This window comes from Prenolepis imparis, unplaced genomic scaffold (genome assembly GCF_030444845.1).
Source record: "Prenolepis imparis isolate NDT839.2.m4 unplaced genomic scaffold, iyPreImpa1.0 SCAF_26, whole genome shotgun sequence".
Lineage (NCBI taxonomy): Eukaryota > Metazoa > Arthropoda > Insecta > Hymenoptera > Formicidae > Prenolepis > Prenolepis imparis.
Window position 1 is genome coordinate 401,538 of NW_028141184.1, and position 23,316 is coordinate 424,853.

A 23,316-nucleotide genomic window follows, 5' to 3' on the forward strand; every position below is an offset into this window, starting at 1 on the left:
TATATACTTAGTTATATATATATATATATATATACTCTATTATGTTTATTAATTATATTACAAAACACAATGAAATCTTTGTACATTTTGCTAAAAATAAAACAAATCTTTAATAAGCGCGCATGTGAAATCTGTGAGATGTTCTAAATATGCATAAGATAAAAAAAAAATATTAAAAAATTTTTAAATAAACATTAGTTGTGATTATCTCAAATTACCCCTCCAAAGAAAAAAAAAATATATATTGTATATATATATATATGTATCTTTTAATGATAAAATGAATTAATCATTCTTCTAGAAACTGATAGTTCTTATGATAATTGATATTTTATATATATAGCAAATATATAATTGTATCAAATGAGAATGTAAAGAGGCCCACTTATTTCACTTTCAACATTAATGTAACATTTAAGATTCCACATTTGCATTTGTATACACGTTTTTGTAGAAATTCTTTATTTCAAAACGTACATATATTAGGTCTGGAAACTGTTGATCGACGTTTTCTTTCGCGAGCAAAGGTATTCTTTTTTCTCTAAAGAATGCTGAAATGCTAAGCATCTTAAAAAATAAATTCGGAAATCATATAAGAAATCAGGAATGAGTGTCACGTCATTATAACAGTAAATCCAGTTGACTGCTATATATTCTATATATATAATCGAATATTCTACGCAGTCTAATTTACCCGCGAAAGAAAGTGGATCTAGACGCGCAGACAAGACAAGAACGCGCAATTTCTCTCGAGTGTTCCCCAAAATCGCTGCGCTCGCGATAATGCCGGAACTTTGGAAAACTCGGATAGTTGAAAACTGTATGAAGATTGAGGCAGACTTATCTGCCAAATAATCCCTTGGTGTTTTCACTGTGTCATTTCCAAGATGTGCATCTTGTCGATATAGTCGAGTAATCCCTGCAATCTCTTCTTGATTCGTTTCTGATCGTCCAATGTGCATCCGAGAATAGCAGTCTCAAACATTTTATCCGAATGGATCCCATACCATACCATGCGAGGAGCATGCATTCATAAATTCTGCACATCTCTGTCGACTACTGCTGGGATCTTGGCGCAAGCTCACAACCTAGCTGTCGATCAAGCCGTTAACCTGAAAATGAAATGACATTTAATCACTCGTTGCAAAATTGTACTTTTATACAATTTGATTGCCGAATATCTCACATACCTGATGCAATGCCTCCCGCTGAACATGATCACGTTGAACAGTAACTAATACATCTACGGTCGAACATCGCATAGACAATCTTTCTGCATACCTCAAAACATCGTCCCTGTCGGCTTTATGAAAAAAAAAATATATATATATAATTATTGTTAATATTGTTGCAAACAGAAGCTTTTAAACTGAATGTATATAATGGATGTTGAAATGTTTGAAAGACTGTATTTAACACAATAATCTATATATATTAATTTTATTATTTTAATGTCACTTTAAATATTTATTTTTAAGATTAATTATAATTGTATAATAAGTCTCTAATATTTGAACATGATAATTATTAAATATACAATGTCTATTAACATTTTAGTACAGATTGTCATATTAACATTTTAATACAATGTTATCATTGTATAAAAATAGGATTCGAGTTGAAGAGAAACAATTTGATTCCAAGTATCGACGTATTGTGACTTATTTTTATATAGAAATTTTAACCGACGCACAATATATCAAATGGAAAAACGAAAAAAGAGTCTCGGTCATTCCGACACTTTCCGACCGCGCGGGTAAAAAAATAAATATATACCGTTTCTACAAAACATTCTAGAATGTCACTAGCGAGATTCTAGAGTGTTCGATGGAAAATGCAATGGATGAAAAAATGTAAACACTCACGTTCCTCGAGGGCAACCAGCATGTCGTTGTTCCTAAGCGTGTCCAAGGTCGTGAGCAAGGAATCCTTCTCCTCCTCGAGCCTCGAGGCATCCTTCCGCAATTGCTCTACGTGCACCTCGATCTGATCCAACAGGCCGACTAACCTATCCTTCGGCTTCGGCTCGCGCTGTTCTCGTTCCTGATGCTGCTGTCCGCTCTCCATCCTGCCTTTCAACGCTTTTCCCTTTGTCGTCTCCGAGGATCACCGCTCGTAATCTCTAGGATCTTCCTTCACAACGTCGATGCGGACACGCGCGCGCGCGTCTCTCGTTCACACGCGATCTGCGTCAAGATCCGAGGGTCCGAGCCGCTTTATGTTTCTTATGTGTCGCCGTGACGCAACGTCGCGTTGCGTCTCTCCCGATGGATGGATGGATATGATATATACCGCCGACGCGGGAATATATACTTTTGTATACGCGAAATATCGCGCGCGACCTTAAGCGTGCCGACACTCACTTCCGAATGGCGCTAATCAACATATATGATTGTTGATAGAGGCGGAGAGTAATGCGAAACCGCGAGCGAGCGATATCGATAGCGTGTATGATATATTAGCCGAGATATTAATCGGCAATCTCCTCTTCGCGATATAAAATGCGATAGACGCGTCAGAATAATAATAATAATAACAACGAGATTTTATGTTTGCTTACCCCGCGCTTTCTTTTGACGTTTGCTTTTTCAATCGATATCGCGGTTACTTTCTACGCTTTTTTTATCTGTATATATATTTACATATACGATGTGCGAATAGTTTTTTGTATGAATTTACGGTTCCTTCGCGGATCTGCGGAAAATCAGTTGTCCGGTTAATAGAAAGATCGAAGAATTGTTTGAAATTCGACGACCAATGTTTTGAATAAGGGATATTTTGCGTCCACGTGAATCCTAACTTACCGACCGAACAGCCGTGATCAGCTGTCAAGTATTCTAATTTCAACAAAATATACAGGGTGTCCCATAATTCGCGAACCACCCGTCAGTTGCAGGTAGAGCATGTTGAACTGAATAGAAAAGTCCTCTACCATTTTGCGATTTTCGCAATAATTAATGAGAAATAAATTAAAGAAGATCAGCCAATTCGCGTGACGACGGCGAGAAAAGACAGCCCAGTTTCATATCGTTACTAAGCATGCGGCGAAAAGAAACAGTATAATGTTACACGGTTGCTAGGCGCGCGATGAAGCGGGGAGGAGCGCTTTACAAAAGACAGTAACTACATACGAGTAGCGCTAACTCTGGACCCCCGAGTGGGCTGTCTCTTCTCGCTGCACGCTTATCATCGCTCGAATTGGCTGATTTTCTTTAATTTATTTCTCATTAATTATTGAGAAAATCGCAAAATGGTAGAGGACTTTTTTTACTCAGTTTAACCTACTCTACCTGCAACTGACGGGTGGTTCGCGAATTATGGGACACCCTGTATATAATAATTTGAACAAAATTTTTAACCATTTCAATATTGCTATTCGTAATAATCGCTTCCCCGAATGTTGTTTCTAATCTCTATACTGTCTTTCCAGCTTGAATTCAGTCGCTGATTTGACTGGCCCTGCCGGAAATCGACCGATCGCCATTATTCGCGTCGTCCCTTTTTCTTTCCGGTAAACGTGTCTTCACGGTGAGTGTAAACGTGCTCTTATAAAATGTTCTTATAACGTGTTTTTGCATTCATTTCGTTCGATCGTTTATCGTTTCGTCGAAACGTTATTTCGCTCGCTCGCTAAATTCACCCTACTTTATAAGTCTGAATAGTTTCGTTTGCATTTTACTACAAGTTTCTCATCGAGCTCTTGTCGTTTCAGGTCTGTCTGCCGAGCCAATTACATCAACCAATAATGGTGAGTAAATAATAAAATATTTGTCGTTTTATTAAGTGTCACGTCTGGGTGATCTTCCTTCTCTCTCTATGCCTAGGCTAGTGAGAAAACGGGCGCTCTCTATTTTTGTGAGGCAACCTGCTTACACCGGCTATACCTCTGGGACGCCGAGAGCTAGGACCGAAGTTACGGATCTATTGAATGTTGTAGGTCACAGGAGTGGGGTATTAGTTACTAGTTGGGAGTATCGAATCTATTAGCGATATCTTCGATGTCGTTTAAAATAGTTATGACTTGATCGAAAGTTATTTTACCATTCAAATATTCATAGATCAAATTGAGTATTAATTGGTAAATTGTATTGCAAATTAAGCCTTGAAGTTGTTTATTCATCTGGATAATAATAATTCAGGGGCTAATTAATAAAATGGATTTGATATTTATTTAATCGTCTGTGAATTCGACGCTTATTTGAGCACCAGGGATATGAAGATTATCTAAGCAGACTATGAGTTGATCGATATCAATAGTTCCTTCTAAAACGTCAGTTAGTAGCCCGATGATTATATTTATAATTGAATTTGCATCATCGTTTGTTAATCCTTGGACGTCTAATTCAGTAGATCTGGGTAGCATTTGAATTAATTGGTAGAGGCAATGATGAGAATAATATATTTATAATGAGTTAGATAAGGATTATCGTGAGATAACATGAAGGGGAACTAGAGGGAGTGAGATATCAATATCCGATACGTCTATTCATTTGGGTTTAAATATGAATTCAAAAGGAAGGTCTGGGGGTACGGAGAATGTCTTCGGGCAAGTATGATGAATGCCTCGTCGACGATGGAGATACGCAGGGTGTTGATGGGAGGTTTGTCGTCGGGCAAGTATGATGAATGCTTCGACAACGACGGGAAGTAGGGGAAAAGGCAGAGAGTTGCTTGTGTGCTTACGGTAAAAGTATGCGTTGCAACTATAGGTAAAATGAGGATTGGACCACGTCCAGAGTGAAATTAGTTCCGGAATTCTGTTTAAGAATCCTTATGCGATATCTTTCTCCTGTTATCGATTTTTATTAGGTGAGAGAAGGTAATGAGGAGTTGTCTTCGGGCAAGTATGATGAATGCCTCGTCGACGATGGAGATACGCAGGGTGTTGATGGAAGGTTTGTCGTCGGGCAAGTATGATGAATGCCTCGACAACGACGGGAAGTTGGGGAAATGGTAGAGAGTCGTCTGGACCTACGAAAGGTACGTCCAACGGCTAGAGGTAAAATGCGGGTTTGGACGACGTCCGAGTGATACCAGGAGTATTGTTTCTACGTTAATGTTGCTAAATTCTGATATTGATACCTTGAATAATTATGAAAAGGTAGTTGGATTCTGATTTGATAAATACTGATTGACAACGGGAAACTGTTAGCTGCATGCAATGCTTAACAGTGGATTTCGTTTATTTGTTTTAGGAGAAGGTAGTGATTGAAAGAGAATTGTCAGTCTAGAGTAACTTAGAATTAAAATTGGCGTGTTAAATAGTCTGGGTAATTATAAGTACTTACCTTGTGATAGACTGTGAACTTCAGGCAGTGGATCGTAATACGCTCGTTCGCCTTTTTCCCTTCTCTAGGACCTCGGTCGCGGGATGTTTGGCAAAATCAACGTATTCGAGTTTTGAAGCACAAGAGTTCTTTATTTAACTTTTACTTTATAATTCTATGCGCGACTAACAAATTGGGTATGTCGACGCAGTTGACGGCAAACGCGCGACTTTATACAGAGTATCGTAAGGCTACAGAAATGATGTACTGTAGAGCTACGGTGGGATCTCGATAATGAGATGCCGTAGAGTTACGGTGAGATGCTAATGATGGTATGCCGCAATGAAGTTAAGAATTAAGGGTTTATATACCCATCAAATCGAGAAAAATCTGAGTATCGTGTGCAATTCCCTTTTGGTGGGGATTTCTAAGAAAGACGTTTTCTTGGAATATGTCACAATAAATTGTACTAAGAGGTCATGATACGGTGACCCGCAGGAGCGAACGCTCTAGGTGTCAACTATCAATTTACGAGTTTTAGATAATCTGGACCGGATATCGAAGTTAGGCGGTGAGCTTGAGATGAGGAGCGACGATTCCAAGAAGTGTCTAATTTATTATTCTTTTGTGGTTTGAACGCTAGCATCCGATAACGCGAGGGAGATAACGGAAGCGGCTTGTCACCTACGATCGGCACTTAATTACTTGCTGATTATGAGCTGTTTTTAGAGAGGTCTGCGCATAGATACATGTTAAAGTTTCTTGTAGTTCGCCAAATATTCATTTGTACGTTTATGGAATCATTTCTTATATAATTTATTTTATATTATTAGTTAGAATTCTTAATGATTGATAATTTATAATAAAACTTGAGTTTAATGCAATAGGGTAAGATTAGGTTATTTCTAAATTATAGAATTATGATTCCATAACGTAATATCGAGACTTTCTTGTTCTCGTTTGACTTAATTCTGTAATAAAATATTCTCTTTAATTATATCCACTTGGGCCTTATTTATAAGTCTCTTCATTTAATAATTTACTCAATAAATCTTAATAATCTTGGGTTCGTTATCGAAATCATTTAATGACTGAAATAAGGCTTCGTAAATATAATTGCGGATGAAATCTTAAAATATTAAGTGTTTGAACACTTTTAGTAATTCATCGAATGCTTGTCGCAGGCTTGTCGTTACAATGCATCGCAAGATAAGGATTTATGGAACCTTCCTCATAATAATTCTGTCAGTGATTAAAATACTTCTAAAACTCATTACTATAAGTCTTAAATTGTTAAGTAAAGTTCGACAAGTTATTATGTTTCTGATTCCATAAATAATATTATTATATTGTTTAATTAATATTGAATATTCATATATAGGTGGGTTAGTCATGATTAAAATATATTCTTATTGCTAAGGGTTAGTTTCATTTAATAATAACTGGTTAGTTGAAGTATACGCTCAGGGGTCTCGGATGACGTTTGATTGGTCGGATCGCTAGTTCCTGGTAGCGGCTAGTTAGAACTAGATAACTGGAGACCCTAGATTTGGTATGGTTAGTAATTAATAATATAAATGCTTGATTTTAGTCTAAACAATTATATGTAAAGAGGAAAATCATTAATTATCCTTAAATTTTAAGTATTGGCGCAGGAAAAACAGTAGCGCGCAAAAATATGGTTTCGCGAAAATGACGGGACGTTACACCTCCCCCCTTATTTAAGAACAAATTGCGATGTATTCGAAGGAATTTGTTCGAGATCTTTTAAACGATCTCTTAAATTCTGATATGAATTAATATCAGAAACATTATTAGTAGTTGCTGATTCGATGTTGGATGAGGCATTATCATTTGGTCTTGAAAACCCATTAATGATTACGGTAGGTTCCCTGGAGAGGTCTTCAGGAGCAGAAGGTGACGGTGGTCCCTTGGCTGGTTTTTTATTATCGGTCCTATCGACAGGTCCTCGTGCGAGATGAAGTAGTAGATGAGTGAGAGAGCTCCAAATGGCTCCAGCCAAATGCATGCTCCATCCATAGGCGGAATGTAAGGCATAACCGTGAATAGCTGTATCGACGAAGACTTTTATGATGCGAATAATTATTAGAATGCCAAGGATTCCAGCGGTTGCTGATCCGAATGAAATAAATCCGGTCCATACTCGTGAGGCGGCACTCTCGGCAATTTTATTGAGAGAGGCTTCGTCCAATAAATTATACATGGAGACAGCGTCGGAGTTAATGGAGTATCCCGTAATTCCTCTTGCAATTGTATTTAGAAGAGCGGGTTTCTCTGCGGGGAACATAATGTGATCCCTCAGTTTTTCTATATCTTCTTCGGAGTATATTCCGCTGACAGCGAGGGCTCCTGGCGTCAAATAATCCCAGGTTAATGTCGTCATTGGTTTTAATTGTTGCGGAGGTAACTGTCTGATTTGAGGTTCAGGTGTAAATTGAACCCATGTATCCTCGATACGGTACATAATTGGTAATTCAAAACTGCATTCCCTTTGATTTCCATATTTAGAAATTATCCGGGATTTCGGGGTGAGAAACAAGGAAGTGTTGCGGGTGGTTACAGGTAATTCCGTGTAACATTCCTTTGTTTTCCTTACTACAACATCTACAGGTATGCATTTGACGATGTGCGTGGTTTCCCCGGTTGTAACTGCCATATAGCCGGGTCCTTTCATAAGGCGATATGCGAATTCATCTGGTTGAAGAGTAGCGAAAGACAGGGCGTTGGTGATTACCTGTCTTTCTAATTCGCATTTTTGTTGCATAACATTATAATATAATGAAGTCATTTGTTGTCGGATGTGTTTTTCCACATACACGAATTTAGAATTCATATATGTGAATATATCCAGGTTGTCCACGGGGATGATACCTCGGCTGGCGAAGGTATCGCCTTGCTTTGTCTCTAGGATAAAGAGCTTAGGGTGCTCTGTGCGAAATAAAGTGTATCCGCACAAGGGTTGTTCTTTTGTCTTCGTAAGTGCGAACGTGACGTCCTGCGTAGTCAGACTATAAATAATCGGAGAAAGGTTAGTTGAATTATCTGTAATTTTAGTTGCTAAACCCTCATAAAGAACGTCATATTGATGGAAATTGCAAGCGGATGTTGGCAAGGATTTCCAATACGAGTATCCGTTTTCGGAATCGATGCAAAATCCTTCGCTCAAGAGACAAATGGTTCCGGATTTTAATATTATTTTTCCGGAGTTTAATTGTACGGGAACGTGCGATGTCCTCAAGGAGATCTTGACGACGGCTTGAACAACGACGTTGTCCCAGATTCCGTAAGGATCGGAGTACTGAGTGCCTTTGCAGGTTCCGTCGTTATTAGTGCGTCCGGCTAAGGTGAGACTATGATAAGTAGTCTGATTAGCTCTTAGTCCGTGAATGATATTGCTATCCCCGAGAGAGAATGTTCCATCTTGGAATGCCCTTCGGCACACTGTATATCCGGTTTCGTGGATATAATCTGCCTTTCCGTTATGGACTATGGAGACATGCGAGTGCATTCCGCAGTGGTAAATTGTCCGTGATATTTCCACCTTGCACTGGATGACTTTTGCATGATTGTAGTCCGAGAGTTGTAAGAGTTGCATGTAGACGTCAGTCGAATTGGGTTTCCGTATATCAAGATTGCATTCTCCAACATCGAGCAACGATACCGAAGTAATATTCAGGTGTTGTCCGCCACAATCGAATCCAATAAGAGCGTGAATCGGATTAACGAGAACGAGAATCGCGAAGTACGACAACATGTCTGTAATAATGCATAGTGAAGTATATATATATAGATATTCTTAATCTAATTGTTCGTGTATGTGATATTGCTTTAAAATTATGGTTATATGTGTATGTTTGTATTCCTATAGCTTTGTAATCAAGTAGGATATATATATATGTGATTATTATTGAATATATATATATTCTTATTCTAATTATACGTAAATATATATATATTGTTTTATTATTATTATTTTTTTGTGTGCTTTTTGGGTTTTTTTTTCTTTATATATATATCTATATATATATATAGTATATGAGGTATCCTTTTGTCACCGAGTAAAGTATGGAATTATAATAGATTATGTGCACGTTTTATTCTAAAATTATGAATATGTAAATTATTTTTTTTTCCCTTTTTTTTTATATATATATGCTATATGTCTTATAACTTTATTTTGCAACTGAGTAAGATATAAGAATTGTACTTGGGTATATATGTACGTTCTATACTTAAGATATATATATTTCATTAAAATTACTTTAATTAGATCAGTTAGAACCAATGCGTAGATGTTAATTATTTAGGGTGAAGCTTATCGTAGCGAGGAATATATACTATATTAACTTACATAGATGCTTAATGATAAATAAAAATTCTCTTCTCTCTTTTTGTTATTATTTTTTTCGAGGACGCTTTCGTATTTTGCTAGTTCTCTGAATCAGGCCGCCAAGCTGCGAGGGTCTGATATTACATCCATATGTGTAGTTTTTCGCTGGGAAAAGTTGTGTTTTAACGTCTTTGGTAAGTTAGAAAGGGCGTGTCAAGTCGTAAACATATCATAGGTAGAAGTGTATGTGAGTAGAGGGGGAATGGGAGGAAAAAGAAAATGGTTTTCCACGTGCAGGTCAACGAAGAAGAATCGCACAGTCGCGTTTAGTTTTGTAGTGGTAAGAGTGTTGTGAAAAAAGAAAAATTTATAATGGAAATTGAAGTCCCGTATTCGAAAACGAAGGTGGTGATCAGGCGATTACCGATAATTCTGGTGATGGAGTTTGATAAGGAGAACGTAAGTAGTTATTCATGAATGTGTATGAGTCCGTTTTATTATTAATGTTATTACCTCTGATATTAATGATATTTGATATTTGCTTAATAATTTGGAACGGGGCGATCGAGATAGGGAAATATAATAATTAAGGGTTTTCTTTCTCAGCCCGACGTTATTCTTTCTGTGTATCAATACACGAAGAAGGATCGCGAAGATCGGCGAGTGAGAGCCGAAGAGAGACGGCGCTGGAAGGCTTTCCTGGAGGAGGAAGGGGATGATATTTTCTCCCTGAATAAATTATTCGAGGAATGGAGCGAGGAGGAGAGATTGTTCAGAGAGAGATTTCTGATCACCGATGAGATGCTCAGTAAGTTCTTTTAAATTTTTTTTTTTATGACGCGGTTTGTTAATATATAATTGATAATTCGATGTATGTAACCTTTATTTGTTTGTTAGAGGACGACTGGGATTGTGGACCACCGTGGAGGGTATGCTTGTGGAAGAACGTAGTGAAGATGAGTAGACTACGTGCTGAAAGAAGGGTGCAGAGAATGATCGATTTCGCGGCGCCGGTGAGGAGGTGTGAGGACGCGGGGTACGATGATTTTGAAGACGCGGAGTACCGTGAAGAAGTTTTACGCCAAGCGGGATTCTATAAGAATTAGGTAAGTAAGCTTTCTTTTACTTTGTTTTGCCTTGGGTTTATCTCATTGCTTGGCATTATATTATTTTTGTGCATTGTTTCAGAACTGCCTTGATAGCGTCATCGATTCAGGTTATTCTGAAGAGCGCGCGCGCGATTGCAAACGTATATATTTTTAATAGTTCCTTTATAATAATTATTATCGCATGTATTTTACGTAATTATTAAAATTATGCTTATCGAGAAACTGCGTTATTTTATTTCATACTGCCTTCATAAGTACTTTATATACTCGTAAGATTAGAGGAAACACCGTAGAAGCATTTTATTGTTTATGATTAAGATTCATTAATTAAAATATATATATTCTTATGATTTAAATCCATATATATATGATTCGTAAGAAGCTAAGAATGCACTTTGTTATATTATTATCGTATTAATTATCGTATATATATATTTTGTTTTTTTTTTTATTTTTTTTTTTATTTTTTTTATTTATTAAATAGGACGAGCACTTTATTATCTACGATCAAGATTAAATAAATCAGATATTTGTCAGCCATATTTGCTTAAGACTAGTTATTTGTCGTAATGTAATTGTTTCGCCAGAATAATTATAGTAGTAAGATCGAAGGAAGCTATAAAGAGACATTTTATCATTTTATATATAAGATTAAATAGATAGGACACTTTATCGTATTAGGATTAAATAGATAGGACATTTTAAAGTTACTTAAAGTATAGTATATTTTATATAATTTTAACGATATATTATCATTTAATATATATATATATGTATTATCTCTATAAATTTGAACACTAATAATGATTAAATGCTGCGTATAATTTTCATATTACGTTTTAGACTGTACGTTTAACGAAATGTAGTATAACTAGTTTACTGTATCTCCTAATTTTAGTTAATTACGCGGAATTGCATTTGCCTTAGACTTAAGTATTTATAAGGTTATAATAAAGATATAATTTATTCTATACTTTGTTATAGATTAGTGATTTATTTGGTTAATAAATGTTAAGCTAGAGACCGTTTATAGAATTGTTTTAGTTATGACTAGATAACTCATCAAGGTTAGAATATAGGTTACATAGGAGTATGTAAATGTTAGAAAATAGATTTTGTTTTAGTAAATAAATTATTTGGTTATTAGGTTGGGGTTCTCAATTCAATTTCGAAGCCAGTGTTGTTATCGTACACCGAGAGGTAAAGAACATCCAGGGTAGCAGTGTCCAGAACTAGAAGTGCGATTTTGTTAGAATAGTATGTTTTAAAGGCGTTCATGAATTCTATATAAGCGATAAAGCAATCGTTACATTGTAAAACAGAGCGTTTTTCTATGGCTATTTCGCTGCTGCAGATTTGACAGTCGGCAGGGCTCATATCTCCGTCTATAACTCCGTGACCAATTATATGTTTATAACCCTTTGGGGTTGTGCGGTTATAGCATTTAATACAAAGTCTATTGCCACTTTCTTCAGCTTGGTAGCCAGATATTCGTAGGCATTTTATTTCATATAATTCTGGAAAGTGCTTTAACAAGGGATGTGGGTTGTATTTAAAATTCTTCCCGATGCACATTTTGCAATTAGTAAGTATAGCGTTAGTATTTATTGTTGTTAAAGTTTTTTTTTTATGCGTATAAAGTAGAAATATTTAGTATGGTTGCTGCATTTAAGCAGAAATTAAGATGGTTTATTAGAAATGGAAAATTTGTTAATTAGTTAATTAATAAAAGATGTCAGGTGATCCGTAAAACAGTATTGATAAAAAGGAGAACTGTTTCCACCTGAAGTTGATCCGGGGCCTTAGGGGCAGTTCGTAGTCGCAGACGATGGAGAGCTGTTAAAGAGGATAACTGCTTTAGGCCCTGGAATAATGTTTCGTTGGCGCTGCCAACATCTGTAAACAAAGATGATACATGTTATTTTATCCTGGTTCAACATGTGCAATTTTTAACTTGTTAACGTGAACAATTCTGGGTTTATTTTTGACTAATAATTTGACGTTGCACTGCGGTAGAACTTCTATAATTTCATGGGGTCCGGTATATTGGTCGGCGAATTTTCCTTTTGCAGGTTCCTTTAGTAAAAATACACGTGATCCTACTTGAAAATTTTGTTCGTTAACTTTTCGATCGTAATAATGTTTACTTCGTTCTTTAGAGTTTATGAGGTTTTTGCGTGCGTCTTCTTGTGTGTCATGTATTCTGTTAAATAAATCAGTCAGATAATCTCGATAGGTAGTCTCTAGATTTCCTTCGACAGGTGGGTGAGCGGAGGGTAATCGGGCTATTCTACCGAAGATTAACTCAAATGGTGGGTATTTAGTTCCTTCATGAACACTAGTGTTATAAGAAAACATTGCCATGTTAATATGACTATCCCAGTCTCTCTCTTTCTGGACCTGAATTTTAAGATATTCTGTCAGTACATGATGTGATCTTTCAAGAGAACCGTTAGATTGAGGATGATAGGCGGTAGTTTTAAAGTGTTGTATATTAAACATTTTAGCTAAATTTCGTATGAGACCAGAGAGAAAATTAGTTCCTTGGTCCGTAAGGATGGCTTTAGGAGCGCCGTATATGCAAATGAAATTTCTAGTGAGCGCAATAGCAATGGATAAAGAATTAGCTTCTCTTAAAGGAACGGCTACAGAATATTTAGTCAATAAATCTTGCATAGTTAATATATATTGATTTCCAGAATTTGTTATAGGGAGAGGACCTACTATATCGAGAGCTACTTTGTCGAATGCGGCCCTAGGTGTATCTGTAATTACCATGGGTTGTCTTGTTTTTACACGTGTTAATTTCTTTAACTGACATTGACGACACCTCTGAATAAGATGCTGTATATCTTTTTTCATAGTGTTCCAATGATAATAAGGTCTTAATCGGTTATAAGTTTTAGTTACTCCTTTATGACCACCGTGAGCGGAAGAATGATTCTCGATAATGAGCGTTTCGCGTTCTTCGGCAGGGGGAATTCGAACTAAGTTTTCGCAAACTGTAATGTGGATGGGTAATTCTCTCAAAAATTCTTGAATTTGGCTAATCACGTATCGCCATGGTATATCGTCGAAACGATCAGTTTTACTGATACTAAAGGAGGCTAAACGTAATTCGGTTACGGCATCTAAAAGGGAACGCATACAATTTTTTAACGTTTGTTGTTCTAAGCGCGAACGATTATTTAATCTTATAGGAATGGATATTAATGTTTTTGATTTAACTGTTTGTACATTTACTCTTTCAAACGTGAGGTTCTCATATACAGGTAGTAAATTTGCTTGTTGATATTCTTTAGCGCCGTTATCATAAGGAGTTCCATCCATTTGAATAAAAATTACGTGATCGTCTTTTTGTCTTAATAAACAGTCGCGGCTTTCGGTTACTAGAATTAAATCTGTTTCCCGTGGTTCTGCGAGTTGGAGTACTTCTTCATATATGTGATCTCCTTCGCGTAGGTCAATAACTGTTCTTCGTTTATTGTCGCCGTCTTCGGTTGCTGTCGTCGTCACTGGAATATTCTTCTACTATTACGTCAGGTTCCTGAGGATGTGGATTAGGTGGAGGAGTCTTAATAACTTCGCAATAAATATTAGGGTTACTAGAAACAGGTTCGACTAATGATTCGTTTGAAGGTTCATCATACTCGTGATTTACGAATAGAGGAATGGCGAGATTAATAGGTGGATTTCTGGATAAAGCATCTGCATTATTATTTAAACTCCCTTTCTTATATTGTATTTCGTATTCGTATTCAGCCAATTTTGTTCTCCATTTCCATAATCTGGAGGAAGGGTCCTTAATAGAATGTAACCATACGAGAGGTTTATGATCAGTAATAATAGTGAATTTCTTTCCGTATAAATAAGGTCGAAAATGATTGACGCAATAAACTATGGCTAAGCATTCTTTTTCGATAGTAGAATAATTTTGTTCGGCGTTATTTAACACGCGGGAGGTATAAGCGATAGGTAAATCTTTTCCGATTTGTCCTTGACTGAGTACTCCTCCGACAGCATATCCGGATGCGTCGGTTGTTAAAATGAAAGGTTGAGTGAAATCGGAATATTGAAGTATAGGTTCAGAGCATAAAGAGCGTTTTAGAATGTCGAAAGCCTCTATTTGCTTTTGTTGCCAATTAAACGTATTATTTTTCTTTAGTAGGTCTGTGAGTGGTTTAGCGACCTTGGAAAATTGAGGGATAAATCGTCTATAGTATCCAGCTAATCCTAGAAATTGTTTTATGTGTTTTTCATTTTTCGGAGGAGGAAATCTAACTATAGATGCTATTTTCTTTGGATCGGGCCTGACTCCGTCATCTCCGATAATATGACCGAGGTACGCTACTTCGTGATGTAGAAATTCGCATTTATCGGGTTGTAATTTTAAATTCGCGTTTCTTAATCTTTGCATCAATTTATTAAATTTAATTTCATGCTCTTCTAGAGATCTGGCGTAAATAACTATGTCGTCCATATATACGAATAATTCATTACCCTGTAATCCAGAAAGAACGTTATCCATTAATCTTTGAAAAGTCGCTGGAGCATTTTTTAGACCGAAAGGCATTCTTTTAAATTGATAATGACCGTATGGAGTTGAAAATGCGGTTTTAGGGGCATCTTTAGGAGCCATGGGGATTTGATGGAAACCGGAGGCTAGATCGAGAACAGAGAAATATTTAGCGGATCCTAATTGATCTAAAATATCAGTTATATTTGGGAGAGGGTATGCGTCTCCTATGGTTTTTTCATTGAGACCGCGATAGTCGATGACCATTCGCCATCTTTTATTTCCCTGCGAATCTGATTTTTTGGGTACTATCCACACGGGGGAATTATAAGGGGATGTAGAATATTCGATTAAATTATTGGATAATAATTCATTAACTTGTTTATTGATCTCGTCTTTGTGGACAGGAGGAAATCGATATTGTTTCGTATGGATAGGGATCTCATTAGTAGTGGGTATGAAATGCAGAATGGCGTTAGTAGCTCCGAGATTATCGTCAGGAAGATGAAATCTGTCGGCATGATTATGAATTAATGATTTGACATTATTGAACTCCTCGGAGTTTAAATGTTCTAATCGTAGAAGCTGCATGGTAGCAGATGTGCGATCGCAAGAAGCTTCGTCATTGCGAACTTCTTCGAGATATGGGGTTATTAATATATAAAGGAGAAGTCGTTACGAGCCCTCGGGTTGCAACGACTTGGGTAGAATTGTCTTCAAAATCTAATTGATCATTATGAATCACTGGGTGCCCTAAGGTTGCAGTGATATTTTCGTATCTAACCTTTTCATTGCATTCAGAAGAAGGACCATCGGTCGTCTCATTCCCTCGGGTTTTGACGACACCGTCTGGGATCGTGGATCCAGATGTATCCGCAAAGTCAAAATCTTCTAATTCGGCAGAAGGGACCTCTACGTGATAAGCACGGTCAGAGGTATTAATAATGGGTAGGTAAGCTTTACCGTTAATATTAGAGACTATAGCTTCTCCGAGATATACATCTTTGTTATACACGAAGCGAGGTATATATCCGTATGATTTATCTGGGTTAGTGATATTAATGAAAAAGGGCGAGACGGATCGCGGTCCGACGCGGAGAAAACTTGCCTCTGAGAATGGAATTCTAATATCGTCGTAATGTAAGCATCGATTTTTATAATCGATAGTAGCGGCGCGTGTTTTCAAAAAGGTGTTTCCTAAAATTCCATCCTGAGGAAAAGTGACGGTATCGGGAATTATATGAAAACAGGTAGGGAGACCAAGAAAATTTATAACAACGGAGCCTAAAGTCGGCATCACTTCTGAAGATAGTCCCTGAAGAGCTAGGACATCTTCTTCGCGAATTTTTATTTTTCGATCAAGACAGTGTCGTTTTATGAGATTTACTCCAGAGCCTGAATCGACCATGAAGAGGCAGTCTCCCTGAAGGTCTGGGGATGAAAGGACAACAGTGGGTAAGCTATGGGGTTTTGCTTTTTCTTCTATTCTTCCAATACTGGTGATAAGGTATGAGTCGGGCTTAGAGGTCGCACTGTAGTAACTGGTGCGCGTTGGAGAAGAGAAGGGCGTCCCGGTTGAGCATCGTTCCGGCGGGCGCCAATTGTTACCGGAACGCTCTGGGCGTTTCCCTGATTATTGTTACTGGTAGAAGGGTGAGGAGGGGAAGAATTATTTCCGAGGGAGCGTCTGTACGCGAGCTTGCGACATTCATCAATAAGATGTCCGGGGTTTTTACAGTAGCGACAGATTTTCTCGGTAGGGTAATTAGGTCCGGGTTGTCCTGGGATAAGAGGTTTTATAAAGGGGATATTATTTCGTGATGATTTTGATAGAGAGGATTGTTGTGGATCATGAGTTATTGGTTGTTGCAATGGTCCGGATCTGTTCGAGAAATCAGCGCGAGGAGGAATGTTAGTTCTATGCATGGAAGTAGCCCGTTTGCGCGCATTTTCTGCTTCTAGAGTTTTTGATAATTTTATAGCGGTCTCGAGGACGTGGTCGAGTGAGAAGGCTCCTTCTAATTTAACTCTAATCAACAAATCAGTAGGGAGACCGTTAACGAAACTAGTACTAACACTACGGTCGATGGTATCTTTGGTGGATTCGTCGATTTCTCCGTAACAGTCGCTTTCTCCGTCGATTATAGCTGCACGTAATTCTTTTACTCTGGCTATATAATCGAAAATATCTTCGTTAGGTTTCATATAGATGTTTGCGAGTTCACCGCGATACTGATCTACAGATTTATTTGGACCGAAAATAGCTTTTAACTGTTTTGTTAATGAAAAAACAGAGTTATATTCTCTTCCTTCTACTGCGGAGTAAGCATGTCCTTGTAATTTATTAATTATAAGTTGCACTAAGTAATGTTCGTGATATTGTGGTATTAATTCGCGGGCACGTTCGCAGATTTTACTAAATTGAAAAACAGACATTTTGTGTCCGTCGTATTTAGGGATAGAATCGACTACGTCTTTAAAACGGATCGGAGAAGGTATGTCGACGGGACTAGTCGCATGAGTGTTTTCTGAAGGGAGGTAATCAAAATGAGCTCTTCTTTGATTGGATGCATCAGAAGTCAGACTATTATTAATACGTTGGTTTAAAATCTCTACTTGTCTGGGTAAAGCACTAAGGTGAGAGATTTGCTCAACTAAGGTAGTTAATATTGAGTCGTGCTGGTCGTCTGATTTTTTTGTTTCGATTTCTCGTAATAGTTTAAATTCGTCTGTCTTTTCCTGCAGTAATTTGTGTTGTTCTTTGAGTGATTTTTCTTTTTCCGTTAACATTTGACTAAAAATTTCAAGTTCGGATCGTGATACACCTTCCTCAGCCTCGGAGGGAGGATTAGAACTTTGCGATCGTGTAGTCGGCATGGCTCGCTTACCTTAGAGAGAAATAAGAGGCTGAAAGAAAATATATTAATAAGATTAGTTACAGTGTTCGGTCGCTTAATCGGGACCGAATAGATGTCGAATTTTATAGATTTTGCGACGGGGATCTGTACGTTCAATTGTTTTGTAATCAGGATATTTGCATTCGAATTCTATTGGCGTTGGGTTGTAATCGATACTCTTATTTTCGTTAGATAGTGGTTCGGGGTCGTTTGTATTATTAGTTAAATTGTGTAATTTGGTAAATAAGGGAAGGTGATTTTGGAAAGAGGAGATGGTTTCTTTGATCTGGAAATTAATCCTTTTAATTTGAACTCGACGCCCGCCTTTCCTGGGCATGAGGGAAAATAAAATGTATTTGAAATTTTAACTTATTTCTCAACTGTTGCCACACTCTTCGTCAGCGACAGTTGGTGTTGTTGCCACACTTCGTCAGCGACAACTAAGTCAAATCTCAAATCAAGATAATTATTTAGGAAAGGAATTGAATATAATTGAAAATTCAATCGTAATCGTCTGTTGCCATCCTCTTCGTCAGCGACAGCGATAATTGTTGCCACACTTGTCAGCGACAATTTGATCAAATTTCAAGTTACACTCGTTATTCACTTTCGATTTAAATTTTTAGAATTTTAACGCGAAAGAGGATTAATTCCTGAGACCTTTACACAGGAGGATCCTTATCAGTCCTTTAGGCAATCCCACCGTTGCCACCAAAGTTTTTGGATAGTCACGTCTGGGTGATCTTCCTTCTCTCTCTATGCCTAGGCTAGTGAGAAAACGGGCGCTCTCTATTTTTGTGAGGCAACCTGCTTACACCGGCTATACCTCTGGGACGCCGAGAGCTAGGACCGAAGTTACGGATCTAGGGAATGTTGTAGGTCACAGGAGTGGGGTATTAGTTACTAGTTGGGAGTATCGAATCTATTAGCGATATCTTCGATGTCGTTTAAAATAGTTATGACTTGATCGAAAGTTATTTTACCATTCAAATATTCATAGATCAAATTGAGTATTAATTGGTAAATTGTATTGCAAATTAAGCCTTGAAGTTGTTTATTCATCTGGATAATAATAATTCAGGGGCTAATTAATAAAATGGATTTGATATTTATTTAATGATGTGAATTCGACGCTTATTTGAGCACCAGGGATATGAAAATTATCTAAGCAGACTATGAGCTGATCGATATCAATAGTTCCTTCTAAAACGTCAGTTAGTAGCCCGATGATTATATTTATAATTGAATTTGCATCATCGTTTGTTAATCCTTGGACGTCTAATTCAGTAGATCTGGGTAGCATTTGAATTAATTGGTAGAGGCAATGATGAGAATAATATATTTATAATGAGTTAGATAAGGATTATCGTGAGATAACATGAAGGGGAACTAGAGGGAGTGAGAAATCAATATCCGATACGTCTATTCATTTGGGTTTAAATATGAATTCAAAAGGAAGGTCTGGGGGTTCGGAGAATGTCTTCGGGCAAGTATGATGAATGCCTCGTCGACGATGGAGATACGCAGGGTGTTGATGGGAGGTTTGTCGTCGGGCAAGTATGATGAATGCCTCGACAACGACGGGAAGTAGGGGAAAAGGCAGAGAGTTGCTTGTGTGCTTACGGTAAAAGTATGCGTTGCAACTATAGGTAAAATGAGGATTGGACCACGTCCAGAGTGAAATTAGTTCCGGAATTCTGTTTAAGAATCCTTATGCGATATCTTTCTCCTGTTATCGATTTTTATTAGGTGAGAGAAGGTAATGAGGAGTTGTCTTCGGGCAAGTATGATGAATGCCTCGTCGACGATGGAGATACGCAGGGTGTTGATGGGAGGTTTGTCGTCGGGCAAGTATGATGAATGCCTCGACAACGACGAGAAGTTGGGGAAATGGTAGAGAGTCGTCTGGACCTACGAAAGGTACGTCCAACGGCTAGAGGTAAAATGCGGGTTTGGACGACGTCCGAGTGATACCAGGAGTATTGTTTCTACGTTAATGTTGCTAAATTCTGATATTGATACCTTGAATAATTATGAAAAGGTAGTTGGATTCTGATTTGATAAATACTGATTGACAACGGGAAACTGTTAGCTGCATGCAATGCTTAACAGTGGATTTCGTTTATTTGTTTTAGGAGAAGGTAGTGATTGAAAGAGAATTGTCAGTCTAGAGTAACTTAGAATTAAAATTGGCGTGTTAAATAGTCTGGGTAATTATAAGTACTTACCTTGTGATAGACTGTGAACTTCAGGCAGTGGATCGTAATACGCCCTTTTTCCCTTCTCTAGGACCTCGGTCGCGGGATGTTTGGCAAAATCAACGTATTCGAGTTTTGAAGCACAAGAGTTCTTTATTTAACTTTTACTTTATAATTCTATGCGCGACTAACAAATTGGGTATGTCGACGCAGTTGACGGCAAACGCGCGACTTTATACAGAGTATCGTAAGGCTACAGAAATGATGTACTGTAGAGCTACGGTGGGATCTCGATAATGAGATGCCGTAGAGTTACGGTGAGATGCTAATGATGGTATGCCGCAATGAAGTTAAGAATTAAGGGTTTATATACCCATCAAATCGAGAAAAATCTGAGTGTCGTGTGCAATTCCCTTTTGGTGGGGATTTCTAAGAAAGACGTTTTCTTGGAATATGTCACAATAAATTGTACTAAGAGGTCATGATACGGTGACCCGCAGGAGCGAACGCTCTAGGTGTCAACTATCAATTTACGAGTTTTAGATAATCTGGACCGGATATCGAAGTTAGGCGGTGAGCTTGAGATGAGGAGCGACGATTCCAAGAAGTGTCTAATTTATTATTCTTTTGTGGTTTGAACGCTAGCATCCGATAACGCGAGGGAGATAACGGACGGAAGCGGCTTGTCACCTACGATCGGCACTTAATTACTTGCTGATTATGAGCTGTTTTTAGAGAGGTCTGCGCATAGATACATGTTAAAGTTTCTTGTAGTTCGCCAAATATTCATTTGTACGTTTATGGAATCATTTCTTATATAATTTATTTTATATTATTAGTTAGAATTCTTAATGATTGATAATTTATAATAAAACTTGAGTTTAATGCAATAGGGTAAGATTAGGTTATTTCTAAATTATAGAATTATGATTCCATAACGTAATATCGAGACTTTCTTGTTCTCGTTTGACTTAATTCTGTAATAAAATATTCTCTTTAATTATATCCACTTGGGCCTTATTTATAAGTCTCTTCATTTAATAATTTACTCAATAAATCTTAATAATCTTGGGTTCGTTATCGAAATCATTGAATGACTGAAATAAGGCTTCGTAAATATAATTGCGGATGAAATCTTAAAATATTAAGTGTTTGAACACTTTTAGTAATTCATCGAATGCTTGTCGCAGGCTTGTCGTTACAATGCATCGCAAGATAAGGATTTATGGAACCTTCCTCATAATAATTCTGTCAGTGATTAAAATACTTCTAAAACTCATTACTATAAGTCTTAAATTGTTAAGTAAAGTTCGACAAGTTATTATGTTTCTGATTCCATAAATAATATTATTATATTGTTTAATTAATATTGAATATTCATATATAGGTGGGTTAGTCATGATTAAAATATATTCTTATTGCTAAGGGTTAGTTTCATTTAATAATAACTGGTTAGTTGAAGTATACGCTCAGGGGTCTCGGATGACGTTTGATTGGTCGGATCGCTAGTTCCTGGTAGCGGCTAGTTAGAACTAGATAACTGGAGACCCTAGATTTGGTATGGTTAGTAATTAATAATATAAATGCTTGATTTTAGTCTAAACAATTATATGTAAAGAGGAAAATCATTAATTATCCTTAAATTTTAAGTATTGGCGCAGGAAAAACAGTAGCGCGCAAAAATATGGTTTCGCGAAAATGACGGGACGTTACATAAGCTACGTTTTGCACGGATTCTCATTTTTGGACACATAGAAACATTTGTACTTTATATCATTATGTTGATTGAAATATTTATATTCTTTTGCAAACAAGATAACCTCGAAACGAGTTCTTTTTCCTCGTGAAACTCGTATCGTACCACGCATTGGAATTTGACTCTAATCAGAACAAAAAAATTAACTAAAATTTCTTTATTACGATTAGTTAAATTTTAATTTTTAATCTTAATCTTCAATGCATAGTCTAATATGAGTTTTAGTCAAATAGCTGAATGAAAAAATTGAATAATTTTTCTTTTTATCTTTAGCCAAGAGAAATCAAAGAGATTAAGGACTTTCTTTTGAAAGCCAGGAGGAAAGATGCAAAATGTAAGTATATCTTTATGAATCTATATCTTCGTTAATCATGTATCTTACAAGAGAGAGAATTTATATACACACACACACACACACGTACATATCTTTTTTCTCATTCTCAATGGTGTAATTGATTTGTCGTTTCTCTTTTTCAGCTGTAAAAATTAAGAAGAATGCTGATAATGTCAAATTCAAAGTTCGCTGCTCTCGATTTTTGTACACTCTTGTTATCACCGATAAGGAGAAGGCTGAGAAGCTAAAGCAATCCTTGCCACCAGGTATAATAACTTCGATCAGATTGTCGATTATATTTTGAAGTTTGGGAGCCACTTTGACCAACTCTGATTAACTTTAATCGATTAAACTATATCTTTCTCTTTTTAGATACGTTCTTAAAAAGAGATAAAGATATAGTTTAATCGTCAATTAAAGTTAATCAGAGTTGGTTGAAGTGGCCCTAAATTGTTCAAGATATAATAGTATTTTCTAATGTTTCCTTCGTTATGCGCTTAATATTTGTTTACTATAAAAAAATTTAATTTTTGTAAATAAAAATTGAAGTTTTTCTCAAGAAATTTAATTGCAGTTGTCATAATATAATTAAAATGTTTTTAGGTTTACAAGTAAAGGAAGTGAAAAGGAGCGAGCGTGTATGAAATGAATAAACTATCTTTTTAACCACTAGCATTTTTTCTTTAATTTCTTTATATCTATTAATTTCCCCTTCTTTTTCCCAATATAATTTCAAAAATCTTTTAAAAATATATCTTGGAGAAATTTTACAATTTTGTATCATCAAAATTTAAAATAAGTTTAAGTATGGGAGGAAAAGTTTTTTTTTAAACAATTGACTATTCATTTTATATATCAGATCTGCAAATATACACGTCTATTCGCATA

The 23,316-nt window shown here is 36.7% G+C and overlaps 2 protein-coding genes and 1 pseudogene across 3 annotated transcripts; 1 reads left to right on the forward strand and 2 right to left on the reverse strand.

Annotated features, from left to right (window-relative positions):
• Positions 1–206: 206 nt before the first annotated feature.
• On the reverse strand, positions 207–2,100 carry LOC145946896 (BAG family molecular chaperone regulator 2-like; annotated as a pseudogene). Its single transcript, XR_014427089.1, has 3 exons — positions 1,866–2,100; positions 1,191–1,303; positions 207–1,112 (listed from the first exon to the last, which is right to left on the reverse strand). The product of XR_014427089.1 is annotated as a BAG family molecular chaperone regulator 2-like (transcript).
• A 1,368-nt stretch (positions 2,101–3,468) lies between these two features.
• LOC145946892 (large ribosomal subunit protein eL38) lies at positions 3,469–23,100 on the forward strand. The gene is made up of 5 exons (XM_083056644.1): positions 3,469–3,528; positions 3,713–3,748; positions 22,368–22,428; positions 22,572–22,694; positions 23,032–23,100. Exons 2-5 carry the CDS (start codon positions 3,746–3,748, stop codon positions 23,070–23,072), a joined length of 228 nt encoding a protein of 75 aa, XP_082912770.1. The 5' UTR covers positions 3,469–3,528; positions 3,713–3,745; the 3' UTR covers positions 23,073–23,100.
• LOC145946899 (uncharacterized) lies at positions 6,985–9,042 on the reverse strand. The gene has a single exon (XM_083056650.1). It carries the CDS (start codon positions 9,040–9,042, stop codon positions 6,985–6,987), a length of 2,058 nt encoding a protein of 685 aa, XP_082912776.1.
• Positions 23,101–23,316: the final 216 nt, after the last annotated feature.

Coding starts and splice junctions, on each gene's coding strand:
- LOC145946892 (XM_083056644.1), top strand. Junction 22,429..22,571: donor CAGGAGGAAAGATGCAAAAT/GTAAGTATATCT, acceptor TCTCTTTTTCAG/CTGTAAAAATTAAGAAGAAT. Junction 22,695..23,031: donor AAAGCAATCCTTGCCACCAG/GTATAATAACTT, acceptor AAATGTTTTTAG/GTTTACAAGTAAAGGAAGTG.
- LOC145946899 (XM_083056650.1), bottom strand. CDS start 9,042: ATGTTGTCGTACTTCGCGATTCTCGTTCTCGTTAATCCGATTCACGCT.